Here is a 12,628-nt window from a genome sequence, read left to right as displayed (position 1 = left end):
CGTGGCCTAGGGAACAGCTAGTAAACCTAAATCCAAAGTTCTAGACCCAACTGCGGCTTATATAGAATATATACATATATGGTTACATATATATATATATAAAGGTACTTCTGAGGACCTCATAATGAGAAACCAACCAATTCCTGCTTGCAAAGGGAATGTTTTATATACAGGCATACAGCGCTCCTGTGCAGGCTATGACTTTTCAGTCAGACCCGGGCAAGGTGTGAAGGCTAAGCCTGACCTCCCCAAAAGAAGAGACCGGCCCAGTGACCCCTGGGCTCTGCACCAAGCTGCTCGCCTGCAAGAACAGACGGCCCGCAGGCCCTGCCCCAGCTCCTGTGGTGGCATGTTAAATCCCAAGGAGGAACGCTGCACAGGTAGGTTTTTTTTGGCTAATGTCGTTTGCATGTCTCCCGTGTTTCCCCTGCATTCTGGGGAATGGGATAAACACAAAGAATGTGCCTGGCTGGTAACAGGGTGATGCAAAACAAGAGCCTGGCTGGCTGTAGTTTTTTTATTGCAAGTTTTTAGTGGTAGTCTGTCAGGGATCTCTAATTTGTATTTTGGTTGAAGAAAAGATATTACCAGATAGTGTATGTTTGGGGCTTTACTTGTGGAGCTCCCCAAAGTGGTCTCTCTGTGTTTCTGTGAGTGTTGACTCCCCTGTCATTTGAATTTTCTTGCAGCTTTCCCAAAATGCTGGGCCTCATAGCGGGTGGGAACAGCGTTCCTGGCCGCTCCTGCCTGCCCTGCACACCTGGGCACTGAGAACAAAATAGCCCAGCCTAGCTCCTCAGAGAGATGACTGACTGCAGAGCTGGACAGCAAAATCCTTTATCATCTAGGTAGTGAGGACGGCCAAGAATTGAGAATGATTTATATGAAATCATAATAGTAACATTTTTTAAAAGGTTGCATTAAGAAACAAGTGCTAATATTAAGGACATGTTGCAGATGATGCTACCAACCATTTTTTACCACACAGATTGATGAATGAACCCAAAACAAGAGGAAGCATGCGCTTTCACGGTCTGAACCTCATACTATGACTGATACAGTTCAGAGGGCTAATTTATCAGTTAACCAGCCTTTCAGTTTATGCTTAGTGTTGTACACACATAGCCCAATTTACTTACATGCCTAAAATTTAAGGATTCGTCAGTGTTGTTGGATCACGGCCTTATTACCTGTATAGTTCAATTTCTGCACAAAACCACGAGTGTTACTTCAATGCTGCTTTGTAGGGGTTCATGACATTTAATGTTGGCACAATGCCCTGAAAATGGTACGGCTTTATATGCCTATGAATTTTAGTGCCCTTGCATTGAGTATTTTACAGGTTTTTATGATAGATTAAGAATTCTGAGGACTGGGATGTTGGAAGTTTCAGTGTTTATAAAACAATCTTTGGTTTCATACTTTGGCACAGTCCCGCTGGTCTAGTGACATGGTTTACTTCTGTCATTGCATCACTGCTAGAATGACATTGTAGTGATGAGACTCCCAAAAATATTTTCTTCACTCTAACGTTTGAAATAAAGCCAACTGGGTTTCGTTTCTCTCAGAAATTATGTTACAGTGTTGCTGGGATAGGGGCTTTTTTGTTGTTATTTTAATGCCCATTTATGTCTTGCCCATATAAAGACAAGGACTGTGCCCTACAGAGATGAATGGGTCTGACATATGCTGTATTTATAAACACTTTTGCAGGCTGTCAGCTGAGTTTCCGTGGCTGAAGAGAAGTATGTTAATTTTTAAATCTCATATGGCACTCTGTAAACCCACAGTGGAAGCTAGGAGTAGTAAATGGCATTGTTTGGGTAAAAGAAGTCCCTCCACACGAATCAAGGATTTGGAATCTGTGGCACTGACTGACTGAAGACAGGGTGAAAAAAAAAAGTTATGCCTTAAATGTTTGGGCCTGAATCTGCACAACTGTGCCTGGATGAAGAAACCTTGCTTTCATAAATGGTATCACTGATGACAGTGACATTTTTTATGTGGGTTATGACCTACTTGTATGGCAAAGAATGTGCAAGATCAGAGTCTTCACAGTACAGTAAAGCTGTCCTAGGACAAATTCTTCCAGAAGTTTTATTTTGCAATAGTTGGTTGGATGATCTTTTCCTTTCCTCTGAGTACGATGAAATGGAAACTCACTACTTTGACGATGTACTCCCAGTTGATCCAAACAGGGACGTGTGAAGTTATTTATCAGTTCTCCAAACTGTGTTTACAGGATGCAGTCTGAATCCGAGATAAGCAACACACACTTTGTTTTACACAGAGTGTTTGAACAGCATGCAGTGCTGTGTTCAGCAATCTCTTCATGGGCCACAGAAGCACAGTCACTTCTGTAGCAAGCACAGCCAGGTGGCCAAATGTCTGCTGTGTATATTTAAGTTCTCTAGAAATAAAATTCTCAACGTTATTTTTCCAAAAATGAAAGGTTTTGTCTGAAATTTCATCTCAGTATGTTTGAATGGTGAAACTATTTCTTCTCGTAAAACACTTCAGCATGGTTTTGGACCAATTATTTTTAGCAATTTCTATTGAGCATTTTTGGAAAATCAGGATTCATGAGACCTTGTTGCTAATTTATTGATTCACTGGCACTGTTCAATAGAAGAGTATTCTAAAAGAAAAATATCAATTAGCTTACAAGTCTGGAAGTATGACTAAGATGCTGAACTTGAAATTTTTTTGCCTGTATAGCAACACGAGTCTCTGGTACCTCTGTGTATGGAAAACTCTTCTGATTGGCATTGGCGATTTGACCAGATTATAATTTCATTTGATTTATGACCCTGTTTTATTTTCCCATTTTGTTTTTAGTGGCTACCAATTAAAAACCCCCAGCATGTATGTATAATGGATCTAGATATAAATGAATTAATCAGTTGTGTCTCATGATGTCTTAGCAAGAAAAAAAAAAAAAGTAAATTTGCTTGGAAAATTGTGCCATCTTGGCATTAAAACTGATCTTAGTTTTTAAGGGAGTTGTCCTTGGAAGTACTGAATATGCTTCATAAGCAGAAATCTAAAGTGTGAAGCATAATAAACAAGCATCTGGAAGTAGGCTTCCAGGTCCATATTTAGAGTCTTAAATAAGTGACCTGATTTTCCAGAGGTGCTGAGCAGCCAGCCATGCGTGTGAATTCCACCGGCGTTCTCAACTGCTCAGTGCTTCCAGAAACAGACCTGTTACTCAGGATCAGCAAGGTGAAATTTTTAAAAGCTTTTCCTGTACATCTTTAAGTTGGTCAATTTTATTAAGATGGGTGCCTAAAGTACTGTTCTACGACATCCCCACTGTGCCTTGTGTCACCTGCCTTATTTAAGTTTTGGCAGGGGAAAGCCTGGCTTACGTAGTGAGGTCACCTGAGGGACCTGAGATGTTGGCTGGCAGCCCTGTTGTACTCTCACTTGGCTGTGAACTGATGCTATTGTATGTTGCAAAGTTCAGTGAGTATTTATAAAACAGAAACTGTGGTCCTCCTGCAGGTTTGGCAAATCCTGTTCTTTGCCAGAAGGTTTTTACTGTTTTTTCACCTCTCTTTAGATGAAAATGGTCCATCTCTGGAAATACTGACAGATGTCGTATTGTATCAAAATGCAGAAACAATATTTAAACATGAGTCCAAGACTGGGTAGCAAAGTATTTTGTTAATTTATCCGACTGCATATTTTCACTATATGTATTTCTCTTCTGCCTGTTACTGCAGTTTTATTTTCTGAAGTATAGGTAGTTTTCTGTGGTTTTGCAGTATAGTATATAGAACAAAATCAGTCATCCTAGTACGTAGTTTAACTCTGATGCCCCTTGAGGCAACCTGTTAATGGGCAGATGATCATCTAGCATAGTCAAAATAATTCCTTTTGTTTTAATAGAACTATAGCAATTTCTGGATCCATGTCTTCCACTTACACGCTAGTCCATTCTTGATTTCTTTTTCTTCACACGTTGCCACAAAATACCAGGCACAGTATTTTGTCTTAGTGTTTTTCTCAAGTAATAGCTGCAAAAAGGATATATTCATAAGTGACAGAGGCAAAGGTCTCCCTTGTTTTTTTTTTTTCTTAGTAATGTAAAACTACCTCTGGAGATGTTGCAACTAAAGTCACAGTAAATCTACTTTTCTTCTCAACATCTTCTCCAATTAAATGTTCCCGTTCAGCTAATTTGTTTGTGAAACAAACAAAATGGCAATGTTATGTGCAAGAATTTGTTGTTATGCTTAACTTTATTTGGTTTGAGTTCTGTGACTTAGGAACCAGCAATCTAAGCTGTAACATGAAAATGCAGAAGTGTTTCTGCTTTTATTTTTGCAAATTAGAGCAGTAATATACAAAGCTAGTGAAATTCACGCTATAGTGTATCAGAGCGCAGAAACTTGCTAATGCTATGTCATAGCCTTATCTTTTGACAGGATAAAATTATAATCTGATTATAAATTTTCATGTAGTAGTTTTTGTGTGTTGTGTAATGCTTACTAGGATGTTGTGAGGGAAAGCTGGATGCAGCTAAAGTCCGTTACATTACTTGGAGATTATACAATTTTCCAGAATCTTATTCTATTTGAGAAAATGATCTTTGATTAAGAAGATTTTTTGTTTGGGTTTTTTTGTTTTTGTTTTTACTGTGTAAAGTAAAAATTGTAGTTTCTGGTTTAGAATTAAAAGTTTCCCTGTGAGGTGCAAATGGGAATGCTACAAAAACTGAAGAGGTACAAGTTGTTATTTTAATTTAAGGAATTATGAGAAAAATGGGGTTTTTTACAAGTCAGCTTTTTTAATCAGTCTTATATCTTTGTTGGCGGTTATGAACTGCTGGGTAGGTTTTTTCAGGTTTTGTGTGAAGGATCCAGTTTTGTAGCTAAGCCAATCTGAAATACCCGATTGCAGGATTGGTAGTTATTTGTAGAGAGCCATACAAATAATATGCAAAGTTGTGGGAATAGTAAAAGCTCAGGCAAAATCTAATGGATTAGCATTAGGCCTTTAAAGAAATTCTCTGTATGAAACTGTTGAAAGAAACGACAGAGGCACGAGAGTCCTGCCACCTCACTGGTCGACGGCCCTCAGTTGACAAGTAGAATAAAAAGCGCCTATTGCCAGCTCTGTGGTAAAATATTTAAAGTCCAGTTTTTCATATGGCTTTCAGTCAAGCCTAATTTTAAAATCTAATACAAAACAGGAAAGCAGAACAGCATGTAAATTGTCTAACTACATTTTAATAAGATATTAGGTCAATTTTCTGGATAAGTAGTTACAGATTTCTCCAACACTGACTGGCCAGTCCCTGAAGAAGGTATTGTCTAGTCACTGAGTGGGAATTAAAAAATCGGGGTGATGTTGCATACCTCTGACACTACAGAAAGCCTAATTCCTTAAATAGTTACTCACATTTTTAATTAGCTGAAGGGATCACTAACCAATTAAATTGATTTGAACAGAACACAAATTTGAATGAGAAAACCAGTTTTTGTGCTTCCTTTCTGTAATAGTATACATTGCTAAGACTGGAGGAGAAAAACGTGGTTCACGTATAAGAACTGTAACTGCTGTCAAACTCTGATGCCTGCGTTTTAGCACTTTAATGCATATATAGAATCAGTTTGATTTTTAGATTTGATGGACACTCACAGCTTTCACTGGAATCAGCCATTCTGAGTGATATAAAACCTACTCCTGTTATTTTTTGTAGGTGTAGGTTCCTATCTTTAGGCATAAAAACGTGAGGGTTTGGTATGAATATAAATTAAAATGTTTTCAGACTTCTGGCAAGTTTGGTAATGGTGAAGATGCAACAGAATTTATTTTCTTATTAATGTGAAAATATAAAAATTAACTCTGTAAAAGTCAGAAGTAAAAAACTTCTATTGAGGTCACAAATTTCCATCTTATCCTCCTAAAGATTTGAGGGGTTTTTGCTTCACTTGGGAGGTATAGGGCCACAGCACTGTCAGCCGGTTTTGACATATGACTTCAGACATACAACTGCCTGAAAATTGGAGAGAGATTTGGGCTCATGTTGTCTCTGTCCACTGCGTCCTTAGCCCTCAAACGTTAAGGATCATTTAACTGTTCTCTAGGCAAGACGGAGCATAATTGCAAGAATAACAACTCTAAAATTTTCAAAACCATCAGTGTCCTGTTTATTTTTTAATGGATAAACTTTGTGAAGTTTCTACAGCTTTAGGAAAAGCAGTAGCAATGAAAGTGCAGAGTGGAATATCACAGCAAAGGGGCCGAAGGGCCCACACATCTCATGGACAATTCTGGCTTTTGGGATACGAGCAAAGTTGGTGAAAGCAACTTTACATTATTTCTTGCATGTCTTTCTTGACTGGTGTTTCCTAGGCTTAGGCAGCAGCCAGTGGTTATTTTTCCCAAAACACACCTCTGTATTTTCTTTCAAATGGAACTCCATAAACGCAGTCTGCGCCTGGGCATGTGAACGGCCGCCATTTGCCAGTCGCCTGGACGGACAGTGCCCGGCAGAGCGGCCGGCAGAGCAGCAGAGTGGGGACACCCATGCTGGGTGAGCAGAGCAGGGCAGGCACGGGGCTGAGACCCTTCCTGATGGGGAGCTCAGGCCAGAGCATGCTTGGCAGTGAGCGCTGTGGCACAGGACAGGAGGCCGGAGCCAGGAGGCCACATGGATAAGATGCAAGGAACTGGACATTTCTCATGTGTCTTCTGGGCAAGGGCTTATTCTGAACTCTGAATGCAATGAACATGAGGCCAAGACCTTTCTAATTCAGCAGCTTCAGGGGAACTGTAGTGAGGAAAAGAGAGCCGAGTCCATGGCGATTATTCATGGGCAGACAGGCAGGTTCTGTGCCTGGACTCTTGGCTGAGGCTGGTGGGTTATTCCAGTCCCTGCAGCCAGAGGCAGCCCATTTGGCATGTTTTTCTGGTAACTTTTCCAACAGTCTCTTTCATCCACAAGTGCCAAGCAGCTGAGGACTGGAGCGGCCCAGTCTTAACCAAGCACTAGCCAGCCTGCGTCTGTCTGTGTCCTGCTGGTGATGATGAGGTTGGCGGCTACAGCCGCTTCCCTGGGACCGTCAGGTAGGACCTGGCTGGGTGCCCCGGGCTGCTGCGAGGAGAGGATAGTGTAGAAGGACTGCTCCTTCTCCCAGCACACAGCCGTCCACCCTGGCAGCAGCAGGAGAAAATGAAGGAGAAACGCAAAGTTGCTCACCAGAGTTAAAATCAGCACGTCGACGCAAGTGTGGTAACTCCTTGGTGACCTTGTGTTACACCCACAAGTAATTCTGCACTGCTTTTTCTGTGGGGATCAGCTGCAGGTGTTTTGTGCTTGAATATCTGAGAAGTTTAAAATGTAATTGGAAATTGATGCGTAGGATACACATGTAGTTAACACAAATATATTTTTAAAACTCTGTTATGAATGGCCCGATTGAGGAGTGGAGATCTTACTGATGAGCTACGTGGAATGCTTTTCAGGAATTACGGAACGGTTTTCTTGATGTGGGTAGAAACAATACAGAACCGTAAAAATGATAATTAACCATGGCAGCATCAGCAACCTTCGACTAAACCTACTGATGGCAAGGAAGTTCTCCATTTGGCTCAAAATCAGCTGATGGGATATAACTTTTACATTTACTGCGATATCAAGATAGACATATTTATCTTAAGAGGTACCATTATACCCTAGCTTCACACATCTCTGTTGGTAATCAACCAGTTATGAATTTTTCTTCAGGAACTTCTGGGTTTTAAACTATTACTGGAATTTTGTTGTTTAAATTATAGTGAGCATTCCAAATTCCTTCTAACTCCCTACAGCCTTTTAGCTCCCACAGAAGTTAAATGGTGTGATAGAAAGTCAGTTCCTTTCTCACAGCAATTCACTCTTTGCTAATTCCATGCTTTGGAGTAGTAAATGTACCTTTAAAAAAATTGATAGCTTCTGAGCTTTGAGAGGTACTGTAGAGAATATGAAGATTTCTGTAGTCATGCTTTAATTTTTGTATTTTGCCTTCATTCAGTAAGAATACATCTTTTTTTTTTTTTTTTAAAAAAAAAGGAAACAGGGAAAAAAGCCTATTCTACTGAATATATCCTATTTCAGTGAAATACTATTGTTTATGTGTGCCACTCCCCTCTAGTGAATAGAAGTGGAATTGCTCCATCTCATGCCATGCCATGGACACCCAGCTGCAATCAGATTATGGAAATTTTCTTCAGCTTTCAGTGACAGGGAATTACCTTTTTTGGAGTTGAACAATGTGAACTTTTCCCTGCTTTTTCTATTAAGGACAAACCAGACTTTCATTGCAAAGCATGCCAAGTTTCCTAAGTTTAGTCCTTTGCACACACATAATGCCCAAGTAATACAAAATTAACTTCAACAGCAGCAAAACTGTATTAGTTACTACTGCTGTGTCTGTATATCGCTGGATTTGAGTTATAGTTCTGTGCTTCTTGTCCCAGTTTACATACACACAGCATATATTTTAATAATGTTTACTTTTTTCTTGATTGTTGAATATACATTTATATAGTAATTTTAAAGCCTCCACAATAGGTCAATATTTGCTTTATTAAACCTTCAAGTAATTGATATGAATGCTAGAGTGGTTTGGTCACAGCTAGGTGTGCAAGCTAGGATTAAAATATCCATCCATATACGTTCACATGGACATTCTTCTTGAACAGGTAAATAATACAAAACAGAGGAAGACAGTGTTATAAAAATGGTGTGTACTTGATAAATGTTCTGTCAGATGTCAGTGAACAAGATATCAAGCACAGGATTTCTCTGGCAAAAGGCCAGTCATGTAGCTCAGTAGTCACTCTAGCCTGTCCTTATCACCCACAGACAGAAATACGTGCATTTAGGTCTCCATGCATCCCCTAACGTACACAACGAAAATACGCTTGTGCTCAGAATGCAGCACATGATTGTTTCTATTGACGGCACGTTACAGACATCTCAAGCTCATATGAGGTGAATGGCTCAGAATGCAGCACATGATTGTTTCTATTGACTGCACGTTACAGACATCTCAAGGTGAATCCTGTATGTGGTGGTCTAAAAACATCTCTTTATGTCTGCTTCTTTGCTCTTTAATCGTGCCATTTATTGGCATAATAAATGTGTCATTAATTGGTGGTACGGGTGAAAACAACTTCTGCTTTCACACTTGACAACCAAAGTTAGGGCATCAGAGTTGCAAAGTAAATAGCCCAAAGAAGTCATGTGAGATGCAGAAGTAGTGAACCCTAAATCCACATAAAATTTGATGTGAGGCAACTGTATGCTGGAATACGTTTCATTAAAAAAAAAAAAAAAAAAAAAAAAAGAGCATGCACACAAAGTTGTTCTGTCATACCTAAGAAATGCAGAGGTATGCCTGAGAGTAGAATTGCTCTGTAGAACTCCATATGTTTATATATCATACTCACCCATTAAAACCAACACCAGGTGTTCACTTACCTGGAGCCTAAAGAATGATGTGTGAATATAGCTGCAAAGCCAAGTGTGACCCATTTCCTTGCTTTCCTTTTGGGATCACTTTGCATTTCACATCTTTGCACTTTTCTGAGAACCAAAGCTGTGCTTCACCCTTGTTCTTAAAGGATGGCAGATGTTGTTTGTAAAGGCTAAAACCCCTTCTTTGTTCTTTTTAACTAAAATAACTGTAAAAAAATATGAGGCCAAATCCTGTGGCATCTAGTTAGGCAAAACTCACAATGGGATTTGTGGGCTGTAGCTTTTTTTATTTATGGATGGTGCTGTACATCACTGCAGCTCTATATTCTCTTAGTAACAAAAGAATAAAGTCCTGTTTGTTATTGCCCAGCACTTTGAGAACTGCGGTTGAGAAATGCTATTACAGAATTCATAATAAAAATGATCTCTTCTCTTTTACAGAGAGATCAGTGCTTGCCCAGCCGACATTTGTTTTTGAAAAGAAGGACCGTCCTTTGAAGGTAAAAAGCTTTTATTTTTTTGGCATAATTGATAAAAATGCCGAGAAGTGAGGATTCTATAGACAGTGATCCTAGCAGCAATAAAAGATATTAGCCCAGGTTAAGACTTGTAATAAATGGTCTCAAACTAGAACAAAGAAATGTAGAAACTAGAAACAAGACTGTGTTTTTTGCATAAATGCTGGATTGATATACTTTGTGACCTCGTCTAGAAAATGGATGTTCTATTCTTCTTGACCTTTCCACGCTTCTGTTTTTTTTCCAGAGGCCTGCAGAAGACCCAGTTTGCAAAGCTGAAAATGGTAATAACCACCTCACTGAAACAGTATAATACACTGTATTATTCATAGGTCTGGCTGTTGCCTGTGAAAATAGCATTTGGACCCTTACTTTTTATGACCAGGGACAAATCCCTGTTAGTAGACTAAGACTACATGGATTGTAGAACCACCTACTATGTCCTAATATATATGTCCCTGTCTTACATCAAGAATTCTTCCACCTTACCTCTCAAATTTATCAGAAAGCCAAACTCCAGAAGCCCTGAAAAGTGGCCATGTATATTCATCAGCTGTATGAGCTCCTAGCTACCCTTTTCTATTTATTTAGGCTACATTATGATGTAACTTCTCATTTTTAATGCCTTCTGAGCCTGTGGGCTCTGAACTGATTCTAAGTGCTTGCTTTATGTTCACTGAACCTAGAAATAAATAAGACTCCCTAGGGCTTTGTGCCATGTGTTGACTGAAATTCCAAAGGCCTCAGGCTCTTAGGTACTTGCCTTAAAGCTGTTACTGTAAGCCATTCCTAGAATTTATTGTATTGAGGTTTTAATTCCACATCATAACTTTGTGCTGAAATCTCCTGCCAGTCTGTCCCTGCAGAACATTATATTTACTTTTCTCTAGATTTCATTAGCTGTTCCAGAAAGCGTGCAAGATCATCATCTTTTACTTTCCAGAAGTCTGACTCTCAGTCTAACACAGGTATGATGCTTAGCTCCAGTCATGTTTTAATTACTGTAGTTCTGTATTCTCATCTGGTGAAGAAGAGAAGGAATTTTCCTATCTAAGAAACGTTTCTGCACTGTAGAAATGCTGCAAGTCATGAAAACATAAACATTGATATAAACTTGCTGGTAATTTCCAATAAATCCCCTTTTAAGTAAAAATATATTAGTTTTCCATACTTACATATTATTTCATGAAGTAGTGAAAAATCTGTATATTTCATCTCGTTTCCCTGAATTGCTCACATAGCCAAGGGAGGAGGAGGTGAGATTCCCTGGCTTGAGGAAAAGATCAGTGTTCCCTGGGCAATCCCTGAAAATGGAAAGCAGTTTCCAGAAGGGCCCCTCCTCCACCCCACCAACAGCTGACCTGGAAGGCCCTTTAAGGACTGTGCACTGCTTCCATGGGAAAAGCACACAAGTCAGCTACTGTGCAGAAGGACTTACCTATTTTTTACAGTGTTTATTTTAACATGTGGATGGCACTGGAAAGTTATTTCTGAATTCAGGCGCTAGTGTACGTACACTGTATTTTGTTTTATCTAGTCCTGTGACACACCTGAATGTAGCTAAGAGGATTTAAGATAAGCTAAGTTTGGTTAACTCTGAAAATTACACTGAGATCATATGCAGAAAATCACAGATACATAAGAAATTTTAGGGTATGCTTTTACCACAAAATAAAGCAGGGTGCAGGAGGAAGCTTGAGCATTTGACCTCTTGATTGTCCACACTGCTTAACTGAATAGCTCAATTCCTGGTTCTGTTTTGAACGCCTCCAGCTGGTGGTCTCCAAGAAAGAACTGTTACAGAGTGGAGTAGCTGTAAGCATTGTGCCTGAGCCAGGCTGTGCCACTCGGCCTCAGAGACCTTTCCAATTCAGCAGCATAGGCATAACCTAGCAGTCTACCTCAGAAACCTGGTAGTTAGCAGATAATAATTTATTCTCCTGCAATGAAGGCATAACATCAAATTGGCTAACCTTAAAATAAATCTTTTTTTCTCCTCCAAACAAATGATAATTTCAGTCACTTACCCTTTCAGATACAACTCTTGCTCAGAAAAGAGGGAGATCATCTTCCTTTACCATCCTTCCCACCTTCCCTCCCTCCCAGCCAGGTAATTCAAAAAAAAAAAGAAAACAACAAAATGAATAAATATTTATGTAGAAAAACAAGTGTTAGCTAAAATAGAGGTGTACAGAAATGCTTTTTCTGCAGGACAGAACTGGAACGTATTGAACTAGGCTGGTATTTGGACAGGAGAAAGGAATGTTTTAGGAGGAGAGCTGGCAGTTCACAGGAGAAATGTTTTTTGCATTTGTTGTTGGGGAATCTTGAAGTGCTGGGGAGGAATCTCTGAATAATTTGCAAGTGGGCATTTACATAGTGTGGTCCAAATTATACTTGAAAAAAACAGAGTGGAGTTAAAGTAATTACCTGAATTAGTTTGCTTGCAATTTAATGGTGACGGTTCCTATAGGAATATAATTTTCTACCCCAGAAGCCTGTCTTCCACCTTTCCAGTGGCTCTGGGAGTATTCTCCCACTTACCACTAATGGGAATGATGGAATGGTCTTAAATCCTAGTCTATGTCTCTTACCAGAGACAGTTTGTTGACAGAGATTGGCATAAAGGATTTCT

The 12,628-nt window shown here is 39.5% G+C and overlaps 1 protein-coding gene across 1 annotated transcript in view; it reads left to right on the top strand.

Annotated features, from left to right (window-relative positions):
* Positions 1 to 124: 124 nt before the first annotated feature.
* RANBP3L (RAN binding protein 3 like) overlaps positions 125 to 12,628 on the top strand; it is a 32,309-nt gene continuing 19,805 nt past the window's right edge. The window contains exons 1-5 of the mRNA XM_035902726.1: positions 125 to 380; positions 9,917 to 9,975; positions 10,241 to 10,277; positions 10,884 to 10,961; positions 12,029 to 12,103. Of these exons, the coding sequence (XP_035758619.1) occupies positions 125 to 380; positions 9,917 to 9,975; positions 10,241 to 10,277; positions 10,884 to 10,961; positions 12,029 to 12,103 (505 nt within the window). The remainder of the gene's footprint in view (positions 381 to 9,916; positions 9,976 to 10,240; positions 10,278 to 10,883; positions 10,962 to 12,028; positions 12,104 to 12,628) is intronic.

The sequence above is a fragment of the Egretta garzetta genome, unplaced genomic scaffold (assembly GCF_000687185.1).
Source record: "Egretta garzetta isolate BGI_Z169 unplaced genomic scaffold, ASM68718v1 scaffold59, whole genome shotgun sequence".
Taxonomy (NCBI): Eukaryota; Metazoa; Chordata; class Aves; order Pelecaniformes; family Ardeidae; genus Egretta; species Egretta garzetta.
The sequence above is the reverse complement of the archived record's forward strand: the minus strand, read 5'-3'. Positions and strand labels throughout refer to the sequence as shown.